Here is a 27846-nt window from a genome sequence, read left to right as displayed (position 1 = left end):
GACACAGTAAAACTCACTAACATAAGTTTAACACATTGGCTAGACCTCTATGTGAAGTGGGTAGGAATGATGTTTTTGGGGTTTTTTTGTGGTTTGGTTGTGGACACTTTGTGTGTGATGTTTGTGTGATATGTGCAAAAGTGTAAATGGAAAAAAAAAATCCAAAGTACCATACTCACACCTAAAATTCTTAGAAAAGGAAAGGGTGTTGCAGGTGTGAGTTAGAAAAGGAAAGGGTGTTGCAGGTGTGAGATTAGATTACATCTAAGGTCACATCTAAATTTGCAGTGTACAGGTTTGAAATTATGTTGTCAGTATACATCACAGTCTTTATCATTATTGGCACAGGCATGTTGCCTGCGACATCTGGCCCTACGATCCATATTCTACACCCAATGTGGCCCTCAGGCCAAAATAATTGCCCACCCCTGACATAAAGACTTGCACATTCACTATTGGTTCCCTGTGCTCTTCATAGATGAGAGCAGGTTCACACTGAAGACATGTGACAGACATGACAAAGTCTGGAGAGAACATGGAGAATGTTATGCTACCTGCAGCATCTTTTATGAACAGCACACGGTGCAGATGTTGAGTATGTAATTTTGATGTCCTTTTGTTTATACAAATTGCTCCCAACGATGCTGCTCAGAAAGCATAGGCCCCACGTGTGGATACCAGGCCCTTATACCTTCATCATGAAGTCTGTTTCTGTCCAAGTACTTCTGATACTATTGTAAACCACTGAAAAATCTGTTTTTGAATGCTTTGGAAGGGTCAAGTAATCAATGCATCTGATTGCTAATATTATGCTTTTCGCATCAACCATGACTAAGCATAGCCTTAAAAGGTGGCAGGGATGTTTTAATGTTAATGACAGCATGTATGGTAGTCACCTCAAGTTAAAGAATGTTTCTAGTCATAAATGCTTGCAATAAATGTCATCTTTACACCATTTTTGAAAATCTACACACTAGTTCCTGTCAGAATTTCTAGAATATTTGATACATTTTAGTCATTTTTCTCCTAGAAAGTAGTCTAAACATGTTTTTATGAACCTATTGACCCTTCCAATCAATTCCCCATGCTAGAATTATATGGAAAAGTGATCTCATTTGTCTTTGTACCATGTCTGGTTCAAAAGTTATGTGAATAGTCAAATGTCAGAATTGTATAAATCGCTATTGCACAGTTTCCAAGATGAGCCCTGAAAAACACCCATGGGACAATTTGCTGCAATGCTAACATCTCTTATTGTAAATTAGACATATGGAGGAGTCTAAAAAAATAGGTTTCGACAACAAGTACAGGGGGTGCGCGTGACCCCCCTCTGGTGACTAGACTAATGATGGAGAGAGAGAGAGCGAGACACAGAAAGCGAGACATGGAGAGAGGGACAGACACACAGAGAGACACAGACTGAACGACACCAAGCAAGAGAGAGACAAAGAGCAAAAGAGGCAGAATGTGTTCTCTACAGCGCACTGGAGAGGTGCATTTAGCCAAGGCCTTACACTCTCAGCATGCCCGCTGGCAAGTTGCAACTGTGACAGGCCACAGGCGTGATGATGCGCAGACAGCCTGTTGAATAGACCGCAGAGTGACTGTCCTGGGTGTTATGACAACCCCAACCGAGGCAGGGTGGGGGGTGGGGGTTCTGTGTTTGCTCTATCGCCATGGCATTATATAATTGTGACATCACTGCACAGGTATGCTGCAAACACGAGTGTCCTTGACGAATGGGGCGCACTCTAGACATGGACTGGGGCTGCCAGGCCCATACACAAACACATACTTATTCAGCACACGTGTATGTGTTTGTGTATGTTTTGGGCTTGCGTCACATTCATGTACTCGTCTCGGTTTCAGGTTCGTACTCAGAGGCTTCATTGTGTTATTAACTAGATTTCAATATTAAAGGGGTATGCCACTATTTTGGGGCTTATTACAGTTAAAATCGTTGGGCAGGGTTTATAAAGGTGGTAAAGTGTCTTATTTTTCATGTTAAGCGTTTGCTACATGGATCCATTGACTTTCACTAGCTTAGCGACATATTCCCTCTTTTAACTTGTCTTAAAGCAAGACGACGCCTAACATGAAAAATAAGACACTTTACCACCTTTATAAACCCCAGCCAACGATTTTAACTGTAATAAGCCCCAAAATAGTGGCATACCCCTTTAACAGAGCCATACTAGTATATTCACATCATGTTTAATCATTTTGCTGTATAAAAGATAAATAATACTTAGAATAGAGCACATGAGGTGAGTGCACACATGAAGCATGGATGTGAGGGCAGTATTAAAAAAGTGTTTTATGTGCCCACAAGTCCTTGTATGTCGGCCACACTAAGCTCAATGACTGAGCTTCAACAGACCTCTAATTCCAATGACACATGGACATAATGTTCAGTTTAACATTTATCCGGTTAATGAGTAAGATGAACTGAAAAAAGATAGAGTCGGACACACTGACTTGAATGTGAAATGCAGACATATGGGTTTCTGCTAAACCCATGCTGCTTCATTTTAAGACTCATAAGTAGACTTACTTTAATGTCCATTATAAAATAAAGTGTTTCACGAACAGGCTGCTTTTAAAAGTATTTTTAAATTCATTTCATTTTCTTTAAATGTACTCTTTACATAGGTAAAGTCACAGTGTGGGGTACTGTCTCTCAGAATCAATAAAAATGTTGACCCTGAGAGTTGTGTTTTTGTTGGAAGGGTGGCTCATCTCTTGCAAGCATGTCATGAATATGACAGTGAAGATTGAGGAAATGAGAACTGACATTCTTTGCAGCAGGGTAAGGCCCTGGCAAAGAGGAAGTCATCTCTCAGTTGTTTATGCAAGACGCTACTCCCAGACCCCCATAGAGCCACCCAATCTCTCTGTGAGGGTGTGTGTGCGTGCATGTGTGTTTGTCCGTTGTGTGTGTGTTTGTGTGGCCTGCGCATTTGTGATTCAACGGTCTTCATATGAACTTGGACCTAAAGGGAGATATTCATGCGCATTTGCATTTTCTTAATCATATTTTAGCTTATTTAATTTTGATGTCTGGAGTTCCTCATTGAGGTGGAGATTGAGTATGTGTCAGTCCCACGGTACTTTTGCATGCTTTGAATGTGTGCCATGCAGTATGCATAGTTAGGCTGGTTGCTGTTCAAGTCAATAGTCGATTGCAGTCAAGTGGCAAAGAATCCAATCTGTTGGACAGAAACAATGCCACAAGGTACTGAGGTGCGTGCGTGCGTGCTCGTGTGTGTGTGCACACATGCACGTGTCCCCTTTTCCTGTCAGACAGGCCTCTTGTTATTGCAAGTCTGCAAGTGACACTGAAGAACCCCTTCTCCTTTACACAGGAAAGTGACTCAGTGGAGCACACGTGAAAATGACACCCTCCCATGTGTCATAACAGTCACTGGCTACTCAAAGTGAAGTGTCCGGGCCTTGCTAGGACAAGTAAAGCCCATTTGCGCCCGCTGTATCCAATTATTAATTACACGTAGAACTAGTGATTGGATACTTCTTGGTGAAATCCGTGAAAAATGGGCGTTACTCGTCCTAGCAAGGATAGAACTTTGAGAAATGCCCACTGTTCACACACACGCCCATAATGCTACTCAACTAATCATACACATCTCCATGGTAACTAAGTACTGATTGCTGATACTGACACACCTCCATACTGATAATGCTGACCCATCCCTATGGAGTACCTAGCAGTATAAAGTCGAAGTAGAAGTACTTTTACAAATGTAATTACAACACTAGTGGTATGATATAACATGGTTTCAACTTTGTCGTACTTCCATCATTTCTGCTGATGATGCCAAATCCTCTGCTCTGCCCTATTGATCATGTTGGGACATGTCCCTATCAGACGGTCATACCTGACCTAGATCAGGCAGCTATTGTTCTAAATCGCTGTTGTTCATCACATGATGGATACCTCCTTATGCTGTCATACTCATGACACAACACACCTGCTTATGTCTTTTGTTATGTCATTTGGTTGTATTGTTTGGGAGCATTACTGTGGTATCTGCTTGTGTGCGCCTCAGTTATTACCTGCCTGTCTTGACAACACCTCCCCCCTTTCTGCGATACTCAGCTCTGACACAATAGTGGAAATGACTGCACCTCTGTTGGGATATTACAACACAACATAGTTTTCCACACAGAGAGTTTAAAGTACAGTCCTCCCATCTAGTGAGAGCTATGCGACGATCATACTTTTCCCAACATCAGGAGTTATAATCAGGGTTTGTGTGTGTGTGTGTGCGCGCGCATGTGTACGTGTGTGTGTACTGGGCTTATTACTTTTACATCATCAAACTTGACAGTCTACAGGATTTTTCCGATGTTTGGATCTGTAATCCTTCCCTGTGTGACAATCCAAATAAAAGTACTAAATTGTGTGTGTGTGTGTGTGTGTGCGTACGCGTACACGTGCGAGAGTGCGTTTGCTTTTTTGGTTTGTTGTTTTCAATACGCCCTGGAATTGGGAGAAAGTGAGAGCACAGGGCGAAACCCTCAAATCACTTAAATCCTCATATTTTGCTTGGTGTGTGTCTCTTTTCTGGGTCTCTTGCTTCTCCAAAGTACTTTCCCCAGACTTCTAGAAATCCCCCTCTACTCGGTGCAGTGATTTACACAGCTTTGAGTTCCCCACTCTAGGCTCTAATTACAGCCAAGTGTCACACTAGCAATTGAAGTTGGCAAGGAAAGCACACATCAGACACTGTATGGCGTCCACCATGAGTTCACATCTTTTGGCTTTGCTTGAGTCAAAGAGGTTTTTTTTTCTTTTAGAAGGCATGAAATGTTTTGATGTCGGGCTTAAATTGAGCCGTGCTTTTTTTTAGCTCTCTTATCAACCAAGCCCTTCCTCCTAACTAAGCAACACAAACCTCAGCCCCTCTAGCATGGGACATAATAATACTGTATCGTATTTCAAGTGTTCTCATTTGTGATTATATTATTTGACAACGTAGACTTGTAATGTAATGTTCATACTCTCTCTTTCTCTCCCGCACAGATCATGATCGAGTTTTGTGCTGGGGGAGCTGTTGACGCCACCATGTTGGGTAAGCTACAGTTTTGTTTTTTCCTCCGTCCTTGTCGTCGGGACGTGCTGGGTTTTGGGTGGGTGGTGATATTTGAGGCATAGTGTTGTCTCGTTTTAGATAATGTCATATTTTCAGGGCTTGAATGATGGGAAGCCGTGAGCTATCTTTTTGATGATGCTGTTGCTGATCATGATGATGATAAGGTCCCTGACTTGTTAGACAGCGGTGTGGGATAAACCACGTCAGACCACAGGATGCTATGCTCAAAAAAGGCCCCTCATAGGCCAGACCAAGAGGCGCGCCGTGGTATGCGAGACGTGTCTGCACTCAGCCATAGAGACCTTCTGCACTGATTCTCAGGAGTGCTCTGTTTAAGACTGAGGCAGTTTGATTGACGTACAGTACAAGCTCATATGAGCTAATCTGGTGTGAAAAGTTCAGTTTTGCAATCTTTTAAAAAAACTAGTCTACAACTCCTATTGCAGTCAGGAAACTGAACCTGTACTCTGATTTTTTTCTGTCAGAAGCTATTCTGTTCCGTCTAGCTATAACACTATTGGTATCATGGTTGTACGTGATCTTAGCTGATAGTAGAAGATAATAGCTGTTCACTGACGATCATCTGTTGGTATATCAAGAAATTGACTTGATGTTTTGTGTGTGAATGCCCTGTGTGTTTCTGTGTCTGTGTTTTTGTGTCTGTCTTTCTGCGTGTATGTGCGTGCGTTTTTGTTTCCTCTTACCAGAGCTGGACCGTGGTCTCCTGGAGCCCCAGATCAAGGTGATCTGCAGGCAGATGCTGGAGGGCCTGGTCTACCTGCACAGCAAGAAGATCATCCACCGGGACCTGAAGGCCGGCAACGTACTCCTCACCCTTGACGGAGACATCAGGCTAGGTGTGTGTGTGTCTGTCTGTCTGTCTGTCTGTCTGTCTGTCTGTCTGTCTGTCTGTCTGTCTGTCTGTCTGTCTGTCTGTCTGTCTGTCTGTCTGTCTGTCTGTCTGTCTGTCTGTCTGTCTGTCTGTCTGTCTGTCTGTGCTTGCACGTGCGTAAATATGTCCAGATGCTTACAACTGACACAGCAATTGCAAGATTATGACCTCCAATCCCTGTAAATGCTGATGAAGAGCGTATATCTTTTTTTCTGCTCATTTGACTGTCATGACCATGTATTTGTATACAATTCCAAAAACATTTGTGTTTGTCAGCACTTCAAACTGATATTAGCTGTTGCTATCCAGCTAAATGTTTCTAGTTTAAGCCGCGAGTCATGATTTTTCCATCATGATGTTAGTAATACCGACTTCATTGGTAAATGTTGTTAGACCTGGCTGCTAAACCTAATCTTGCTTTCCCTCTGGTGTAGAATTTAATTAATTAATTTAATTTTTATAAAGTCAGTTGAGCGTCAGGAGCTTAGAGTTTATTAAATGGCAAGACTCCTTGTCAGCTTTTTGAGTGCCGTTTTGTTCTAATCCCTGTGGAGAGGTCCGTGTGCATCCGTGTGTGTGTGTGAGCGCATGCTGTTCATTGGGTGCTGACACCTTTTGTCACCTGGGAAATCATGGTGAAAGTAAGATGTGGACACACACACACACACACACCTAGTCAACTCTTGTTTCTCAACTCGTGTCCGTTTACATCTCAACATTTATTTTCCTTCCTCTTCCTTTCTGCCTTGCTTGTTTATTCCTTTCTCGCTTTCTTTCTCTCTCTCGCTGTCTCTCACTCTCTCTCGCTGTCTCTCTCGTTTTCTCTCTCTCTCGCTTTCTCTCTCTCTCTTGCTCTCTCTCTCTCTCTCTCTCTCTGTCTCTCTTGCTCTCTCTCTCTCTCTCTCTCTCTCTCTCTCTCTCTCTCTCTCTCTCTCTCTCTCTCTCTCTCTCTCTCTCTCTCTCTCTCTCTCTCTCTCTCTCTTTCTGTCTGTCTGTCTGTCTCTCTCTCTCTTTCTGTCTGTCTCTCTCTACCCCTCCGTGTGTGTGTGTGTGTGTGTGTGTGTGTGTGTGTGTGTGTGTGTGTGTGTGTGTGTGTGTGTGTGTGTGTGTGTGTGTGTGTCAGCTTGTACTTCTCTGTGTCTTGAAAGACAAGAGTCCTAAGCGGGGTGAGGCCTCTGGCATGTTGCGCTGATCATATGAGCCGCGTGTGGAGGAGTGAGTGTGTGTCATGGGCCCTGTTTGTTTTGAAATGCCATGCACAGCCTCTTCATGCACAGCCATGAACTCTGCTGTCTGCGTTTGTCTCTCTCTCTATATCATTGATGTCACACAGAGAGTGAGACACAATGAGAGAGAAAGAGAGAGAGAGAGGCGCACAATGAGAGAGTGAGAGAGACACAAAGAAAGAGAGAGACAGGATACTGAAAGAGAAAGAGACAGGATACACAGAGAGAGAGGGAGAGACTGAGAGAGACTGAGGAAACGGGGAGAAGGACAGGCAGAGATATAGAAGAGAGAGACGGAGAAGCAGAGTCTGCAGCAGTGCGACTGGGTCGTGGGACTGGGCATGAGGGCAGGGAGACTGGGGATAGGGTTGTGTTTAGGGGAGACCTGCCTTCCGCAGTTGGGACGCTCTTCGCCCCTCAGTAATGGCTTTTTGAAATGCCAAGCCAAATGGGATATAGGAGCTTGGGGCACAGTGAGACGCTTGGTGTTGTGATGGTGGGGGAGTGGTAATTTGTGCGAAACTGTTTAAACTCTGCAGGGAAGGACACACACACACAAGTAGACAAACGCAACACAGATGTACGCACGTGCGCGCACACACAAAGATATACACCGCCAGGGACACACCACACACACACACACACACACACACACACACACACACACAAATGCACACAAGAAAAGTGTGCAGTGCTAGGCAGGCAGACAGGATGAGGAATGAGTATCACAGTTTTTATGATCCCTCTGAATGCCTCAAATACTTTTACTTAGACACACACACACACACACACACACACACACACACACACACACACACACACACACACACACACACACACACACACACACACACACACACACACACACACACACACACACACACACACACACACACACACGAGACCTGGGGTCATATCCTGCAGTTTAACCAGTCTCTACGGCTTGATTTCTTTGCAAGTTAGACCAAATAAGGATGAGGCAGAAGTGCATGTTTTGTGGTTCAATGTGAATTTTTCAAACACTGCAGTGGAAGTGGCTGCATGGGCTGCAGAATCGCTTTAGACATTCTCTGGGCTTTTGTCCACTTTGCTCTTCAATTGGAAGGGTTTTCCGCATATTATTTCCTTAAATAGGCACAGTTTTCGAGCTAACCTTGTTCCACTCCCTCCTCTTGGATGTAAAGAAGCCACAAGTTAATGTTTTATTGCCCGTTGCATTGAGGCATTCCACTCTTGCCCTCCCATCAGACAGGCATTCTACGTACAAATGCATTCTAGAACTTTCCTATTCACAGCAATAGGTTGACAAATCAATTTTTTTTTTTACTCCATGTCCACGTTTTTACTCCACGTGTTACCCAGTTACTCTATATATGTGGAAATCAGTGCCCTTATATCCTTGTGTTATATTGTTGTATCCGAAGAGTTTATTTGCAAAACGGTGTATCTCCATTTTGTAGAATGTTGGGAAGTTGACATTTTTGTATTGGCCATTCCATTGCATTGCATTGGAAGATGCATTGTGCAAGAATTCACACATTGGTGATAGGACCTCTGAGCCATCATTTTCAGTAATAAAATTCAAAAGTCAAAAATGGTGGATACACCGATTTGCGAATAAATTCTTCATTTCTTTTGCCACCTGTCACTCTGTTTTTTTGATTGTTATTGGAGCTCTTGAAGGGCTTGCTGGTCTTCACACCTTTGCCCTTAGGATTTTTTACATTGATACATGGGCAATGCATTCCTCTTCATGCAGTATTAATGGTTTGTGTTTCTTGTTTGTTTATGTATTGTGTTTGTGCTTGTTCTTGTGCTTGCAGCGGACTTTGGTGTCTCGGCGAAGAACACCAAGACTCTGCAGAGGAGGGACTCCTTCATCGGAACCCCCTATTGGTGAGTCACACTGCCATCGCCATGACAATATGACAGGAACATAATGTCACAACCTGCTGACTCAACCACGAGCACATGCAGAATGCCACACACATCGACGCAAGTTTTAAACATACGCACAAAAACTGCGTAGTTGAGATCAGTGATGTGTAACGGAAAGAAAACCTATCATGACTATCAGCTCTGTACGAACCAAATTCAAAGGCTAGGAAGAAAGGAGCATCTTAGCAAAGGTGGGGAAGACTCTTAACACTACCTGTTATGTCTTTAACTGGCTATTTGCCCACACCTACAGTTGATACCACTGCATGCATACGTACAAGAGAAGCAGAGAGGGACAGCCAAGCAGACATGGAAGGACCCGCACAATGGGCTTACAAGGCCATAAAAAGAAGGAAAATCCCATAAATAGCCCAGTAAACTTCCACTTCTCACCCGGGCACAGACGCGCGCAAACATTCCCATGTTTACGCACACACGCACACGCACTCACACACACGCACACATTCTGACACATGCTAGCAGACAAAGACACATGCAGATACACACACGGATGCATGCAATCACATGCACACACACACATGCATGTGCACGGGCACGCACACACACGCACAGGTACCCAGACACACAGTGCCCCCTGAGGAGTAATAGCACTTGCTAATCCTGTGTGGGCCTGTGTTGTGACCGCCTGTTCACACCCAGCCCCTCCATAAAATCCACACACTCCCCTCGTGTGCCTCAGATCAACTGGGTAAAAGACTGCGTGCGTGCGTGCGTGCGTGCGTGTGTAAGGGGTTGTGGGGCCACATAATAAACCAGCAGCCAGACGTCCTGTCCTGTCCCGTGTGGAGCTGGTTGGACCTTGTGCTCTGGTCCTGCTCCAGGACGGCAGGCCCTGGTCGACACGGGTCAATGATTGACCAGCCCAGTCAGCTGGAATGTTCTCCATCACCACCCTCCACGAGCCAGGCAGCAGACAGGCTGGGCGAGCGAGGCACGAGGGGAGGGTGTGAGGTAGGAGGCAGGGAGCCAATCAGACATCCAAGCAGGAGGGAGAGAGAGATGGCCACGGAGGGGGTGAGGCAGGGTTCTAACTACCAGAGGGGGATAGGGGGGTTTACGACAAGCCTGTGGTGCATTTCTCCAAACCATAGTTGCTAACCATGTTAGCTACTTTGTTGTTTGTGATGCAATTTCCCATGGGCAACTACCCAAGTTTCAAACTAGCAGCTAAGGTTTCGAGAAACGCACCCCTGGCTTTTCCAGGCCTAAGTGCTTCAGTACAAAAAAAAAAATCTTTCATTTTACGTGGTCTGGGCTGGGAGTTCTGGGACAACCGGCTAATCAGCGAACGAGAGAGGGACGCGCATTTCGAACAGCAACAGAGCTTACCCCTGCCACCAGTAATCATTAGCGAGCGGATAAAATAGGATGCATATTTCACTCCCCCACCCCACCCCACCCAATGTTTAACCCAAAGTTACGCCACTGGTTCGAGGGAGGGACTGTGGAGACTGCTGAGGGGTGGAGGGAGGGTCAGCCATTGTGAATGTGCTCCACCAGTTACTGGGTTTGTCAACGAGGGGCCACTTGTTCATGAATGTCTGGGTGGTGATGGTACAGGTTGAGTAAGGTGCCACCCAAAGCTGTAAATGGGCCCTCAAGTACCGAGAATCAGTACATGTTATCTGATACGACACTGTTCAAGTTGTCAAGGTGGCTGTTGATGTTTTTTGCGACTTAATGGAGCCATTTAGTGGTAATGAAAGTTAAACATGGCATAAAACACTAAGTAGGTAATCAATCTTACAAAACCACCTGTCTGTTTGATTGTTAATGAGCTCAGGGTTGCATTTTTGCTTCAACAAGAATTCATTTTGTGTCGGTTTGCCCAGAAGATACGCAATTAACGTGATTGTTAAGGACTGTCATTACTATTCATATATTTTTTAAAATAAGCAAGTAAATAAGTCTATATTGTGTGTTTTAGTTAATACGTTTATTTTTTTATGGTATGTTTGAAAGGTGTACGACCTTTGGAAAGGTATTCTTATCAGTACATCTAGGCTAGAAATCAAATTAACACCGCTGTAACTTTTATCTCCCTATCCATAAATACCTTGAATACCTCATGCTTGCATGTCTGAGTTTCGATAGTCAGTGGGTCAGTATTTAGTGCCTTTGAATGGTCTCTAGCTTTGATTTGCCTCTCTGTTACTAATTTATGTTTTGGCCAGACATTGCTGTTGGCACGTACAGTCGTAGTGTAGTGTGTACGATATACAGTCATAGACGTGCCAATCTATTACTCAATATCCTCTTTTTTAGGTGGTGATTCTTGCCTGTCTCCGTTTCTAAACCTCCTCTGTGTAATGAATAAATGAATGAATGACTGTGCGTGTGTGTGCGCGTGCCACACGTTTGCGCGTATGGGCATGTACATGTATGTGAGTACATGTGTGTGCGCGCCTGTTTAGGAATTATTGTCAAGTAGGCCTATAACTGCAGTCATATTAATGCTGTGAGTGCGCAACAACTTCCCCTGACATGCTGACAACTTCCCTGTCCATTGCTCAACATCCTTGACAGTGATTCTTAATAACTTTGTAGACATGCAGTAACTCAGTCATGGAATTACTTGTCTCTGTTCCAAGCTTATTTCCCTTGTGTAAGGAGGAAATTAATTAACATGAGTGAATGAAATGAATAAGTGTGTGCATGTGTGTGCGTGAGTACATCTTAACTTGTGCGTGTGTATGCGCACGTGCATGTGCATGTGCGTGCGTCCACGCAGGATAGCTCCAGAGGTGGTGATGTGCAAGACGATGGACACCTCATGCGACTACAAGGCTGACATCTGCATGACATGATGATTAAATTAATGTCTGTCTATCTCTGTCTGTCTGTCTGTCTGTGTCTGTGCATGTGCGTGTGTCTACACACCATACAGGATGGCTCCGGAGGTGGTGATGTGCGAGACGATGAAGGACGCCCCGTACGACTACAAGGCGGACATCTGGTCTCTGGGCATCACGCTGATCGAGCTGGCGCAGATCGAGCCGCCGCACCACGAGCTCAACCCCATGAGGGTGCTGCTCAAGATCGCCAAGTCCGAGCCGCCCAGCCTCGAACAACCCAGCAAGTGGTGAGAGACTGTGTGTGTGTGTGACTGTGTGACTGTGTGTCTGTGTGTGTGTGACTGTGTGTCTGACTGTGTGTGTGTGTGTCTGACTGTGTGTGTGTGTGTGTGTGTGTGCGTGTGTGTCTGACTGTGTGTCTTGTCTTTCTTTCTTTCTTTCTTTCTTTCTTTCTTTCTTTCTTTCTTTCTTTCTTTCTTTCTTTCTTTCTTTCTTTCTTTCTTTCTTTCTTTCTTTCTTTCTTTTTAATTCTTATTGAGCAATTGCATTTATATCTGGTCTTGTACTCACGTCTGCATTACAAGTATGTGTTTGGGTGTGTCTGTCTACTGTGTCTGTGCAACTCTGTCTGTGTGTGGGAGAGGTGTTGTGTAGTGTAGTGTGACATGTAAGAATTCAATTCAGGAAAAGCCATTACATGTCAGCTTATAGTACATTTGTTCTGTGGCTGTAATTGCTCAATATTGAGTACTGATTTGTGCCCAGCTGACAGGTGCTAGGACAACACCCCTATCCCCTTTGCTGCTGTTAGTTTTTAGTCATATTCCTCTCCTCTTCCTCCTTCTCCTCTTCCTCCCCTTCCCCTGCCCCCTCCTCCTCCTCCTCTTCCTCCTCCTCGTCCCCTTCCCCTGCCCCCTGACCCCTCCTCCTCCTCCTCCTCTTCCTCCTTCTCCTCTTTCTCCCTGTCATCTTCCTCTTCCTCCTTCTCCTCTTCCTACCCCCTCCCCTGCCCTCCTCCTCCTCCTTCTCCTCCTCTTCGTCCTCCACCCTTCTGTTATCTCAAGGGGGCTTTTTAAAAGAAAAGGAGAAAATTAAAACCCACAGGTTTCTACACACTCCTTGACTCCTTGAAGAGCAACAACGCTTACGGCTTGCCTAATCAATTTTATTGCTTTGCGCATTCCGCCCTGTCAGTGCGTGCTGAGGCAAGGCCCTTCGGCCGGGTGCTGAAAGCAGACACCAGATGAAAAGCAAGAGCGGAGGAGTGGAGGAGCTGAGGATATTATTTGTGTTAAGGGTGTATTGGCGTGAAGGATATATGCCTGCGTTAAAAAGCAAAAGCCATGAGTCCACTTTGCAATTCCTGAATCTGGTTTAAATAAATGTGTGTTATGTATTTGACCTCCGCCTCCCACCCAACTTACTGTATAGACACACACAGACACACACAGACACACACAGACACACACAGACACACACAGACACACACAGACACACACAGACACACACAGACACACACAGACACACACAGACACACACACATTCAAATATTTGGATACAAACACAAATGCCTATATTGACACACTGTTCTACACAGACACACACACACGCACTCACATACACCAGTGGACGTCTCACAGGCAGCATGCCACGCTCTCACAACTAATGTGCCGACGCTTGTGTGTTTTAGGTCGCGGGACTTTAAGGATTTCCTGAAGAAATCTCTGGATAAGAACCCTGAGATGCGGCCAAGCGCGTCCCAGCTCCTCGAGGTAAGCCAGGGGGCTTTAACACTCCAGACCACAGCTTGGCACTTTTTGGCCCTTTGAAATCTGACCGTCTCCGACTTAAAGCCCTCCTAAAAACTCCAACTCTCGGACTTTAACGCACAAGAGCCCTATTGAGAGCCCTTATATTATCTTGGTTTGTGATCTGATTCTGAAGCACACGCGCGATGCTGATTGAGATACCGTGCGAAGCGGTCTGGTAGTCTACTGCAGAGCGCAGTACGGTGGATGTTTATGGGGGGGAAGTGATGCCTGCTTTAATCATAGTCACTGTTTCCTGTTTGGGTGTTGTAGGAGTGGTACACCAACATGACGCACGCACGCACATATGCAAGCACACACACACATGCAAACACCCACACAGACAAACAAATACATATCCAGAGGGGGGGGGGGGGGGGGTGTTTACAGAAAACCTAAATATAAATGAGAGGGTGGGGGATGACGGCAAAACGACAATTCGATGGAAAGCTTGGCTAGGGAAATAAAGGCTCGCCTCAACTTCTGTGACTCCATGTTTCTATACGCACATGGAGGCGCAGTGGGTGTGAGTTGTGGTGTCATCGCCTATGAATGACTTCAGGCCGTGAATATGATGCACTTGTTTTGGGTGTGATCAGCCGTCTCTATGACCCAATCAATCGCACCATCAAGGTGTATACTGTAGCCTCAACTTCTATGACTCCATGTTTCTTCACGCACCTGGTCAGGGCCACTGATAGCTTTGGCTGGGCCCGGGACAAAGACATCTGAAAGGGCCCCAAACCCAATCAACGCAATGTAATAAGGATCCCATTCTGGGCCCCCTCTCTGCCTGGGCCCGGGACAACTGAGCCCTTCCCTGCACATGGTGGCACATTGGGTGTGAGTTGTGGTGTCATCGCCTATGAATTACTTCAGGCAGTGAATATGATGCACTTTGTTTTGGGTGTGGTCAGCCATCTCTATGACATAATCAGACATCAAGGCGTATACTGTTGTCTTTTGTTGACCCTGTACAAAATAACACCAGATAAGTGGAATGTGAATCATTCATAGACTTCATCTTGTTGGGTTTGTTTGACATATTGTTGTCATTGTGATTGACATATCATAGTCATTGTGTCTGACATACTCAAGTCATTGTTTATTCCTGACATATTACAGTGATTGTTGTAGTCATTTAAATGCAATGAGCACCTCTGTGGCACGTAAAGAATGTAGCAGGTCTGATATCTTACTCATATTTTGACATCATTTGTGTGTGGATGTGTTAATGATTTTTCGGTCCTACCACACCCTTGTACTAATTTCGTTCACACAGGTGGTGTGAAACAACTGAATTGAGAAACGATCAGTGATGAACTCAGTAGAAGGTGGCCCCACCTCTAGGCTGTCCAGATTGGGCTGTTTGCTGCCCAGTTGGGCTGCTCAACCATACGTTATGGCCATAGATATGAATAAAGTTTAGTTTCAATGTGGGGGATTTGGTGCCTTGAGGATTTGTTTATTTATTTATTTATTTAAGCTTAAAAAAAAACCTGGAATTCATCATATCTGTCAACCTACCCACCTCCCCTGTCCCTCCCCCGTTTTCTGATTAGCCAGTTGTCTGGTAACCGGACTGTGGAAGTAATGATTTTTTTGGGCTGGACTGCTTAAATCTGGCAGGGCCAGGCTAATGGCAAGGCAGTGTGGTAAGAGCACGTGTTCAAAGGTCATCTAAAGTGCAGTCATGAGTGAGTGCATATGTTTAAGATCTTATCATAAGCTGTTATGGCCCATGTGCAGTGCATTATCTAAATATTAATTTGTAGTGTACATTTTCATGTCTAATGGCCTTTTGCACTGATTTGCTGGGCTGAGGATCACATGAGTTGTGTTTTGAAATCAATTATGATCAGCTATCCACATTTAACATTACTAATCAATAGTTATAACTTTGAAGCGTGTGTGTTGATGACTCCTGACCTAGTAGAACTATTACAAGATTTATGTCCTGCGTTGGGCTTCTGAAGATGAGTGCATCTGTTTAAGGTCATACTCAGAGCAGCAGGGTAGTGGATGCATCTGTTGGAGCTGTTTAACTCTGTCTTCCACAGAAGCAGTGATTGCTCCATTGTAGGCTACTGTAGTGTAGTGTGGTTAGTGTAGTGCAATATTGTGTATATAGTTTAAAAGGGTGGCGCAGTGACAATATTGTACCAAGTATAGTGTTGTCCACACGCACACTTGTGGCTTAGCTTGGACACAATCCCCGGTGCTGAGCAAAAAAAAACGTCATCACGTCGACTCTAAATGAGTAAACTGCAAAAAAACAAAAAAAAACACGCACATAGTCACTTGCTCTTGGTTGGGTGCAGGATCACTGACATTACATGATACACAAACAGGACAGAAAGCTTGGCTATACAGCGGTTGCTGTCTGGATAACCTGCTATCAAGTTACAGTATCAACCACTTATTTGGTACCATGTTCTCACGACTGCACTTTGATGCAGTCTAGGCATTAATCCCTCGCACATTAGCACGTTGGCTGTCCCATGCAAGTCACATGTTATGTCTGCATGCTCATACTGTAGAAGGGAAGAAAATGTACTGTTCAGTGGCTGTAAGGGATGTAAGTGATGTGCATGTTTACTGGCTGTGTAGTGGTGTATGTAGAGTTTGCCCTGAGTCCAGCTACTGTGCTAAACTCTCCCTGACTCTATGATGTGATGCACCCACATTGTCATGTGTTTCCCATTGAGGCATGAGGGAGTGCTAGGTCATTTGTAGTGTTCAGATGTGTCTCTTTTAAAGCAGGGCCTCTTACAGTTTTGGCCGGGTCCCGGACAAAGTCATCTGAAAGTCCCCCACTCAATATATTGCCTGGTTACCACCAGACCTAATCACAAGTGAGATCTTTCAGATCGAAACGATTGTGTAGAACTAAAGGCAGTATGGGACTTCCCAGGCTACTCGATACATACAGTGTAATGAGAATTCAATTCTGCCCACCCCACCTCTCCCTGGGCCCGGGACAGCTGACCCCTTTGTCCCCCTCTTGTAGACGTCCCTGTCCTACAGTACAGATGCCTGCCAGATGATCCATAGCAGCAGATCTCTCTGCATAACTCATCTTTCGATATACACGTGACATTTTCACAATCTGCAAGCTCACAAGGTTTTTTTTGGGGTGTTTTTGACATTTATTTGATTTTAAATGGCGATAAGTTTTGCAGTTGGGAATCCCCCTTGTGCTTTCTGAACAGGGTTGTGAACTGAAAACTGAAACATTGGCTGCAATGCTGTAGCACTAGCTCAATGTTTCTCAAACTTTTTCAGACCGAGGACCACTTTGTCCCCCCAAAAAAATATCGGGGACCACCTGCCAACTGAATTGGCAGTTGATGGATGCTAATTTGACACTGCTAATTTTTATGCAGATCGCTTACTTTTTATTCACATTATAAGCCTGTATTATTGTGTTGAAAACATGAAAAAGTTACAAATATAGCCTACTGCTAGCTTATCTTGGAAAAGCAGAAATCCCCTCGCGGACCACCTGAGCTCTGTCGCGGACCACTAGTGGTCCCCGGACCACACTTTGAGAGTCACTGCACTAGCTGCACACACCCTTTGTGTTCCTTGAGGTCACTCGTGGTCAGCAGGATCAAGGGGGATTTAAAAGAAATTAAACGATAAAATACAGCAAATCCTCCACCCTACCTGTGACAATAGTAGAGTCAACTACATGAGAGGGAGAGGGGAGAGAGATTTTGAAATGGGTGAAGGTGAGTCAGAATTAGTCAGTGACACAAATGGAGAAATGTAAGGACATGAGAGAGAGCGGGAGAATGAGTATGTGTGCGTGTTTGTGTTTGTGTGAATGTGAGTGGAAAAGAACGGTGCTTGCGAGAGAATGCATGCACACAGCAGGTAAGTGAGGGTTAACATGTGAGCAAGCGATAGAATGACACAGCTGGTGAGAATATGTTGAGAAAAGTGTGTGGGTGTGTGTGTGTGTGTGTGTGTGTGTGTGGGGGGGGGGGGGGGGGGGTCCTTGCGTGAGGCAGGGGCGGAGCAATGGGGGGCAAGCGGGGCATTTGCCCCTGGGCCCAAGGCCCTCCTGTATGGGTGTTGGGGGCTCTATTGTGACCATGGCAGGCCGTATGGGGGGCCCTATCAGTGTTTTGCCCTTGGGCCCTGTGTGCAATTGTTCCGCCACTGGTGTGAGGTGGGTGGGAGGGTGTGTGTGCGTGCGTGGTGTGAAAAGCAAAGATGTTTTTCGCACCCCTGTCACACTCACTGACAGCAGGCCAGAATGGGCTGCCATGCATTCCTCAGCTCAGGCCCAGTCTCCAAGCCAGTGACTCATTCATCAGTCAAACACTAAGACACCCTGAGACAGGACGCTCTACCTAAACCTGGAGGGCTCCCCCAACAGTCCACAGCATGTGACCAGCTACCAACAAGCTGTAAAGCAGGGGTGTCAAACGCAAGGCCCAGGGGCCGGATGCAGTCTGCTAGATGGTTCAATCCGATCCCAGATTTGTGGAGAAAAATAAACTAAATATGTCCAAGAAATAAGTAAATCTGAATCCCATTTAGCTGCTGCAGGTGTTTTGAGATTTCAGCCTTTCAATGCTTGAGAATAAATTTGCCTATTTTGCTCGCCATTTATAGCCTCTGCTCCTGATATAAAACGCAGATGACGTCCACCTCAAAAAGGCGGATTAGCAACATGATTCCGATATGAAGCTGAAATGTGTGCCATTTCGAAATTGAGTTAGTGATCCAACCCACTTGAGATCAGTTTGGCTGTATGTGGCCCCTGAAATGAGGTTGACACCCCCGCTGTAAAGCAACATTAAGTAGTTTTTTCCCACATTTCTTTCTAACCCACAGCTTACTTTTAGTGGCATTTGACCTGTCTAAATTCTGCCTCAAACCAAAGAGCATTTGAACCAGCTTCTTTAAAAAAGAGTCTGCGGCAAAAAACTATTTTGATAAAATAATTTTAAGTGAAGTGGTGAATGGCCATCTCACCGCTCATCTGTTTAGAAGGTGCTGGATTCAGTAGAATAATTCAGAACAACAAATTCAGTGCCTAAGAGCAGTGGTTCTTAACCTGGGGTGCGGGCACCCCCTGGGGGTGCGCCAGAGATTTCAGGGGGTGCGCGGAATTTTGTTTGTGTTGAGGTTGTGACCAAAATTCTGCAAGCGAACATTATAATTAGGCCAAATCAAAACCAAATTAAAACATGTTTTGGTCCCCATGTAAAGGCATAAGGTATTGATTTATGTCTCAAGCAAGAATCATTGTAATTAATCACTAAAATATGTTTTTAGTGTGAATACACGTGTAGACGCTTCAGTTGGGGGTGCGTGACTTGTCTTGGGCACAGGTAAGGGGGTGCGTTAAGAAAAAAAGGTTAAGAACCACTGCCTAAGAGAATTCTGCCAAATGTATACGCTATATGTAAAATGAGACCTACCAAATTAAAATGATCAGTGTTCTTGTACTGTGGTGTTCTCTTAGCTGATTCAGAAGCTTGCAGTTCTTGTTGCCGTGAAACTGAGTGCAGAGCGAGCAGGCAGTTTGCCTGTGATGACTTGATTAATTGGAGTTGTTTGAGCAACACAGCAGCTCTCTTGCTGACAGTGTTCCAGATGTGCTTGACAGCAGCTTTTTCTGCACCACACCGTCTCGCTTATCTCTAGTGCTATGTCGCTGCCTGCCCCCTTTATTTTCCTCTCTCTCAATATGTTTCTTGCACGTTCACTTTCTCGCTCTCCAGTCTGCAGCTGTGTCACTTTCTTCCTGGGCTCTTATCCCTTTTCCCTCACCTTCTCCCCTCACATCCTCTTTCCCTTTCATTCTTTCATTGTTTCACTTCTTGTCTTCTATCACTATCTTGTACTCTCTCTCTCTCTCTCTTTCTCTCTCTCTTTCTCTCTCTCTCTCTCTCTCTCTCTCTCTCTCTCTCTCTGGGTCTGTCTGTCTGTCTGTCTCTCTCTCTCTCTTTCTCTCTCTCTCTCTCTCTCTCTCTCTCTCTCTCTCTCTCTCTCTCTCTCTCTCTCTCTCTCTCTCTCTCTCTCTCTCTCTCTCTCCTCTCTCCTCTCTCCCTCTCTCTCCCCCTCTCCCTCTCTCTCCCCCTCTCCCCAGTCCACCTGTGTGTCTCTGCAGGGACAGTATAGTACAATGGGCTTGCCTGCTGGCTCTGCTGAATAATGGATGAGTCGTGTGTATTTGCGCTCTGATGCTCTTTTCACAGCCTCATTTGGACCCTTCAATTAAGCACACTCGAGGCCTCGTGGCCTTTTTGTCACCCTTTAAGCCTTCTGTGTGTTTGTGTGCGTGCGTGCGTGCATACGTGCGTGCGCATGCCTTTATCTGATGCTGGCCTTTTCACACCCCACGCCCTGGTAGTTCCGCTAGGCTAGACGTGTTGCACTTGTTGCTGAAGGCCACCATAGAAGCAGAGAGTATAATACCTTTCTTTGGGTCTCATTCGGGGTATACACATGCCTTTTTTCCCCAAAGTGTCTCATTAAAGGAAAGTTGCCTCTTCACCCTCTGCATGCAAATGCTACTGTGCTTCACAACCTGTCTGGGATATTGGTTATATTTTTTTCACCAGAATGCATTTGAACTGGATATGTAGTGTTAAACATGTGTTTTTTTTGTCACTCTTACAGGCAGCCTTTCAAATTAATCAGGGCATTGCCACTGTTGTGCAAACTTGTTTTTTTTTGTTTTTTTTTTAAACCTACTTCCTAAAACTACATGTAGCCTAGCCTGGTTCTCACACAGACCCTTGTGCATTTTCGCCCAACTTCGTGAGCTCACAACAACCGTCTGTGTGAGAACCAGGTTACTTCTCACAATACTGCCGTTCAACACGACTTGCTACTGACTTTTTAGGGATGGTTTGGTCCGTCAGCCCATGTGCCTTTTCAAAGCCTGTATGTTTCTGTGTTAGGTGCTATGTCCAGAGTGCTATACTAAGAAGCTGGTTCAGGAGTAAACCAGGTTAAGTTAAGAGGTAAATCACCCAATAGAAGATCCCGGACTCCAGGCTCTTCTATTAGGCGATTTACCTCTTAACTTAACCTGGTTTACTCCTGAACCAGTTTCTTCTTATAAGTCCCTGGTCCTTCTCTACAGTGCTGTGTTAAGTAATCCCTCCCCTCCTTGTGCAAACACCATTACTTCTTTGTGATGCTCTTCTTCTTCTTTTGCTCTCATGATGTCAGTGTTTTCTCCCTCGCACTGCCCTCCTGCTCTGCACATGCTTAGCCCAGTCCTGTGATGTGATGTGATGGGATGTCCTGGGTTAACCTCCGCTCCGTCCTAGCACTTAGTCAACTTCCTCTGCTCTTACACCGCGTTAACTTTGGTGATCGTGTCTTTTGCACTGATAACTTTGCGAATGTGTCTTTTGTGCTATTTTAACACTGTGGATGTATTGTGATGTGTCTTAACATTTCTCTTACACTTCTGCCTTGAGCCACTGGTCTGTGCTGCGATTACACCATAGGCATCAATCTCTGGTTCAGAATTTCTGGTTTCGACAGCGAAAACACTGTTGTGAATCTTTTCACATATTTCGCATGGCTGATGTCAAGAAGTAGCCAGCACACCTCTATGACGAATTGCGTGCTTAATAAGATGCACAATTCAAAGAATGTTTTAATTAAAAAATGTGACAGGGTTCTGGCCGGGTCTTCCATAGATTACACTAAGATCACCCATGATCTAGTCATGTGGTAGCCTTATACCCAGTTCCTGAGAGGAGTTCCTGTCTTGTTTTTTTCCCTTTTGTTTAGTTTGAATGGAGTTTTTTAGGCTGTCTTACTATGCTGAATGCCCTCTAATCTCTCTTTTTTTCTTTCCTCCTTTCTCTCTTTCTCTCTTTCTCTCTCTCTCTCTCTCTCTCTCTCTCTCTCTCTCTCTCTCTCTCTCTCTCTCTCTCTCTCATCCATTCCCATCTTCCTCCCCGCACTAGTTTATCAGAGATTTTCTTTTCCTTTCTTTGGGATGGAAGTTATTTGGCCTGTGCTGTGTTAAAAAACACCCTCTGACCTCTCTTGCTTTGTGCTCCCCACATGTGTGCCCCCCACCCACCCCTCCCTTCAGCACCCGTTTGTCAAAGAGGTGAAGAGCAACAGGCCTCTGCGGGAGCTGGTGGCCGAGGCGAAGGCCGAAGTCATGGAGGAAATCGAGGACAATAGAGAGGAAGGAGAGGACGACGAACCCGCTGAGCTCCCCACGGTAAGACAACGCAAACTCTTCTCCTCTCTTTCACCCAGCGCTGTCCATGTACTCTCCCTTTCATCTCTGCTCTAGTGTTGCGATCTCTCTCTCTCTCTCTCTCACTCACTCACTCACTCACTCACTCAGAGTGTGTAGATGCGCATTCAAATAATGGACACAGAGAGTTGGGGGCCCTCACTTGGAACCTACTTCTTGTGCAATGTAGGACTTCCGGAGGAGGAAGAAATGATGACGACTGTTTGTTGGTTCTCTTTTTCCCCCCAGTGACAGACAAAATACTACTGCAGCTGTGTACGAGGGGGAGTTTAGGACAAAAAAACCAGAGTGAGCGAGAGAGCGAGAGAGAACTTTAAGGAACCGCTAAAGGGTGATATGGGAAGGGGAGGAGGAAGTGAAGAAGAGAGCAACAGATAGAGAAAGGGCAGAGGGAGTGAGAGAGAGGGTAAGCTGTGATTTCCTGTTTCTCTGCTGAGGTCAGGTATACAGCGGCTGCCTGGGGCGTGGGGGGGATTGTGTGTGTGCATCTGACTGTGCGTGCGCCTGTCTGTGTGTGTGTGTCCATGTACCCGTCCATGTGTGAGAGGTGCAGGCATGTTTACAACACGCTCCTGCAGTCTCCCCCTCTCTCCACACGTGAACACACACACACGGCACGCACACACCCACACACACCCCCTTACCCTCTCCATTGTGTGTGTACACTTCCGTGTACATTGTTGCAGAGCTCCACATGTCGTTATCGTAGGCCAGCCTGGCATTTAAAGACTCTGAAAATAGCCACCGGCACAAGCACCAATACCTAGAAGGTGCACTTAGCCACAATGGGCTGACTTGAACCAAGGCTGCCTGAAAGGGGTAGAGAGTCTCATGACAATCGTTTTGTACACTTTCCAAGTTATGTTGGAGTCCAGTCCAGAGTGAGTGCCTACAACTACTAGTCTTTGAATGGAATACTACCAGATAGATCTCATCAGACAATTAAATAATTATGCTATTTTTGGAGTAAACAGCGGGAAAAAATGAACGTGTTGGATTATTTCAATACATTTTTGTCAGTTTCAGTTGAACCAGAACACATTTCACACATTACAAAGTCACAAACGCACAGACACATTTCTGCAATAAGAAGCTCTCTTAAATTTACAGGAAGCAACCTTCCCCATGTGAGGCTTGCTCGTTATGTCTCGTCATGCCCAGTCATTGCGAAAGGGTAGCAACTCAAATCACACACGCCTGTGTGTAAAGTTATTCTCAAGCCCCATAAAGGTCTTCCTCTTTCAGAATTAGAAAGTGGTTGACTTGATGACTGTTTGCTGGCTAGTGTATGTCCCCACCACCACTACCACTTACCACGCCTTGTTTGCCTTTATCACAAACCTGACCTGTAAAGCAATGGAAACCCATTCAGGGAGGGGAAATTGTTTTATGGAGGGTGGTTATGAGAAGAAGGATGCGATAGCTGACACATACATACACACACACACACACACACACACACACACACACACAAAGATATCAGCGAGCTCATTGTTGTTTACCCACACACATGTCATGTCAGCGCACAAATATGTGGGTAAACAGGAATCATTCAGATGTGCTGGCCAGACTAGCAAACATATTAGCCTCTGTTGTCACAGAGTGAAAAGAACAGCCTTGTTTACCTTTCCATCGGGATTGACTGCATTGTTGCTTAAGGTCAAGGCTGGTCTTATGTAACGCAATACGAAGGTAGCGTTAAGCACCGCATGACGTTTTTTAAACACTGTGTATCAGGTGTAGGCTGTCAGGGTGTGATGTCCATGTAAGTGTACTTAGGCATTTACCTGGATTACCAAACATTAGGCCCAATTTACTCATATATGGATATTTGGTTACACTTTATTTTAATGGTTCACTATTACAGTGGATCTACCACATTATGTACAGTGTAATAACTAGTGTAGCTACATTTAATACCATGTAATACCGGTGTAACGCCATGTACCAATTTTGTACTTACATCTACGGTTAGGGTTAGCATTGGTACATGGTGTTAAACTGGTATTATATGGTATTGAATATTGTCACACTGGTTATTACACTGTACCTAATGTGGTAGATCCACTGTTTAGTGAACCATTGAAATAAAGTGTATCCATTTGCTTACATGTAAAGGGAGTTTTGGCTTCCTAGAATGGATATATATTTTTAAAGCCTGAGTTTAAGTGGATATTCAAAAATACTCCTGTTACAATGGTGTCCTTTTTTCTCTCCACATACCGCGTAAATGGAATCTTAGTTTGACAGTATGCTTCGTTGGAATGAAATGGGTCCTGCAATTTGCTCATCTAAGCCATTTTATTAGCGGTTTTGCCACTACTGAACTAAACTGCAAGGAGAGATATTGAAGGAATCAAGTTAGCGCTAACTTATCAACTAAGGGAGGGAAATGGGTAATGAATGGGGATATCTCAGCCTCCAATCTCTCTAATCTCGTACACAGTCTACACTCTGTAAACAGGAAACAAACACAGTGGCTGGAAGGAAGTATAAACAAACCTAGCCAATCAACAAAGTCCTTTATAAGCGTGGAAGGGAGGGGTTGCTATTTCATTGGCTGTTTGATGTGCATTTGTTTGATGTTATTGAAAGAAAGCACACTCTCCAGCTTATTCTTTGACTAAAAGTTTATTGCACCATGTCTCAAATTAACAAATACATTTTGGCGTAGAACCATCCTTGGTGTATGTATCTTAGTAAGAGTCTTTTCCTATGAATGGTGGTGTTGTACCCTTCAGGGTTCTGAATGTGAACTGCAAACCGATGCTGTATAAAGTGTTTTTTTGGGGGGGAGGGAGGGGGTTGTCAAGGTTGTGTGGGTTGAAACCGATCTGTATTTTAAGTGGTGCTGTCTTTGTGTCCTCTGACTTTCAGCCGCCAGGCAAGGACCCGTCCCAAACCAGTCAGACCAGTTTGGAGGGCGACCACCCGCTGGAACCCGTGGCAACTCCCACTCCTACTCCCACCCAGGAGCAGCCTCAGGTGGACACGCCACACAAGACCCCCTCAGAGGCCGGGGAGGGGGAGGAAGAGGAGGAGGATGACGAGGCCAAGAGGGCCGTGAATGCCGACGCTCGCCTGCCGGGTGACGAGGGGATCCCTGTGGTGGTGGGTCCAGCCGGCGACGAGGTGGAGGTCCCGGAGAAGCCTGCCAGCGAGATCTCGGGCAAGACCTCGGGCAGCTCGGACTCGGGCATCGAAGACGGCAAGAGCACGCCCACGTCAGAGGAAGAGGGCAAGCCCGTAGACTCGCCAGAACTGGACTCCCCAGAGGTCGAACCCGAAGCAGAACCCAAGGCGGAGGAGGAGACGCAAAAGCCCGTCCCCAAGCCTCGAGCACCTGTTGTGGTCGTGCAGAGGGACGTCTGGGCCGACGACCCGGCCGTGGACGGTGGCACTCCGGAATCGCCATCCCCGCCTGACATCACCATCCCGGAGAAGGTGCCGGCTTCCGAGCCGCTGCCGCCGACCGCCAACGGCAGCGCTGTGAAGGAGGTGCTTGAGGAAACCTCCTTCTCCGATAAGCCGATCAGCGTACCTTTGGAGGAAACCTCCTTCTCTGATAGGCCGTCGTCGTCCATGGGTGGCGAGGACACGGAGAGCCTGATGATGCAGCCCAACGGGCGGCTGTCCAAGCGCTACTCGGACGCCAGCAGTGTGGACCTCAGCCTCAACCTGTCTGGAGACGTGTCCATGAGCATGAGCAAGGACATGAGCTCCGGCTCCGGCAGGGTGAGCATCTCTCTTCCACTTATGTGTGTGTGTATGTCTGTGTGTTTGTGTGTGTCTGTGTATGTGTGTGTTCCCGTGCGCGCGCCTGTGTGTGCGCTTGTGTGTGTCTGTGTGCTTGTATTGGGAGACGTCTCCACAATCGTGTCCATGGATATGAGCTCCAGCTCAGGCAGGGCGGGTGCATATGTACCGTACATGCCACAACATCTTAACCTCTGAACCGGTATGTGTCATTGAGCCACCAAAGTGTGTGTGTGTGTGTGTCTGTCTGTCTGTCTGTCTGTCTGTCTGTCTGTCTGTCTCTGTGTGTGTGTGTGTGTGTGTGTGTGTGTCTGTCTCTGTGTGTGTGTGTGTGTGTGTGTGTCTGTCTGTCTGTCTGTCTGTCTGTCTGTCTGACTGTCTGTGTGTGTGTGTGTGTGTGTGTGTGTGTGTGTGTGTGTGTGTGTGTGTGTGTGTGTGTGTGTGTGTGTGTGTGTGTGTGTGTGTGTCTGTGTCTGTGTATGTGCGTGCGTGCGTGCGTGTGTGTGTGTGTGCGTGCGTGTGCGCGCATGTACGTGTATGTGCGTGTGTGTGTGTGATGCATAAGCATGTTACACAATGTTCCATGAGTTAGTGAGCTGGCCCCACACCATGCTGGAACAGGGTGTCTCTTCTAACTAGGCCCAACCCTGCACACACACTCACACAGGATAAGATGAGAGAAACACATCAACCATACAGACACGATCCAGGCAACACGATACAGTGGCACACAAACAAGTACCTTAGTACAGTTACCTACCCTTGTATTCCCATACCCACCCACCGACCCACCCACACACACACACACACAGGTATGCATTTTTATGTGAACATGTAAATGTGTGGGTGCATGCGTGTGTGTGATTGCATGTGAGGGAGAGATAAAGAGCCATACTGTTCATGCAAGAGGACTGTATGCACACACTCAACAAGGGAGACATGCTGTACAGCACCGGGCCCAAGGCCTCCTTTTGCTAATGGTTAGGGCGGTGGTCTTTCAATCTGAGGGTTGTAGGTTCGAATCCCACCTGATCTTTGCTCTAGGGACTAACCAATACCATGAAAAAATAACGTTGCTTAGGATAAAAGTGTCAATTAAGTGTAATGTAATAATATCATGCATCTTGAAATGGAGTACTTAAGTGATTCTAGTGAGCAGTGTGGTGTGTGTGTGTGTGGAATAGAAATTGGCACCACCCAACAATCCAAATACAGTACTGGTAATATATGGACTCTCCATTGGCCTTTTTAGCCCTGGTGAATTCCACCTTTATTTGACAGCGCCTACGGTCATTTGGAAAATGTAGCAAAATGTTGAAGTTACACCCTGGGGTGTAATGATGGGGGTGGGGGGGGGGCATTTGTAAATATTATGATTAATAGTGAAGGCCTTAGTGACTTCTCCCTTGGTCACTTCATGGTGGTGGTGGTGGTTGTGGTTGGATTGGAAGCCGGGAAAGTGAATGTGAAAGTGAAGGTGGCATACTGTAGTGGAACCTGAGCAAAGTGTGAGTGTGCGCTGTACTGTAATGTGGTGGTAGGGTAGGGTGGGGAAGGAAGAGAAGTGGAGTAGAGTGGAGTGGGGGTGAGGGGTGGAGGGTGGAGGGTGGAGGTCCTACTTATGAAAGGGGAGCGTTGACTCCAGAGCTCGCTTTGGGAAATGGCTTGGCGACGGGTGGAGAGTGGGCCCATGCTGGACCTGTAGCCACACACACACACACACACACACACACACACACACACACACACACACACACACACACACACACACACACACACACACACACACACACACACACACACACACACACACACACACACACTTGGAGGCCCAGGGAGAGTGCATGCATGCGGGCTGGAGAGTTGCAGGGAACAGAGGAGAGCTCTGTCTCTGACCACCTCTCCTAGGCTCTCCGCCTCTACCAGCGTGCCCACAGGAACACTGCAGTCAGCTGTGTGTGTCGGTGTGTGTGTGTGTGTGTGTGTGTGTGTGTGTGTATCCTTGTGTGTGTGTGTGTGTTCATATTTGTGTGCGTGTG

General features: G+C 45.9%; 1 protein-coding gene across 2 annotated transcripts in view; it reads left to right on the top strand.

Annotated features, from left to right (window-relative positions):
- The window catches only part of stk10 (serine/threonine kinase 10), a 63759-nt gene that overhangs the window by 23561 nt on the left and 12352 nt on the right, over window positions 1–27846 (top strand). For both annotated transcript variants that reach the window (XM_063203671.1, XM_063203670.1), the window contains exons 3-9: window positions 5045–5093; window positions 5822–5971; window positions 9056–9128; window positions 12079–12273; window positions 13677–13758; window positions 21878–22012; window positions 24929–25786. In XM_063203671.1, coding sequence (XP_063059741.1) covers window positions 5045–5093; window positions 5822–5971; window positions 9056–9128; window positions 12079–12273; window positions 13677–13758; window positions 21878–22012; window positions 24929–25786 — 1542 coding nt within the window. The remainder of the gene's footprint in view (window positions 1–5044; window positions 5094–5821; window positions 5972–9055; window positions 9129–12078; window positions 12274–13676; window positions 13759–21877; window positions 22013–24928; window positions 25787–27846) is intronic.

The sequence above is a fragment of the Engraulis encrasicolus genome, chromosome 7 (genome assembly GCF_034702125.1).
Source record: "Engraulis encrasicolus isolate BLACKSEA-1 chromosome 7, IST_EnEncr_1.0, whole genome shotgun sequence".
Taxonomy (NCBI): Eukaryota; Metazoa; Chordata; class Actinopteri; order Clupeiformes; family Engraulidae; genus Engraulis; species Engraulis encrasicolus.
Note: the sequence above shows the minus strand (reverse complement) of the source record. Positions and strands in the feature narration are given on the sequence as shown.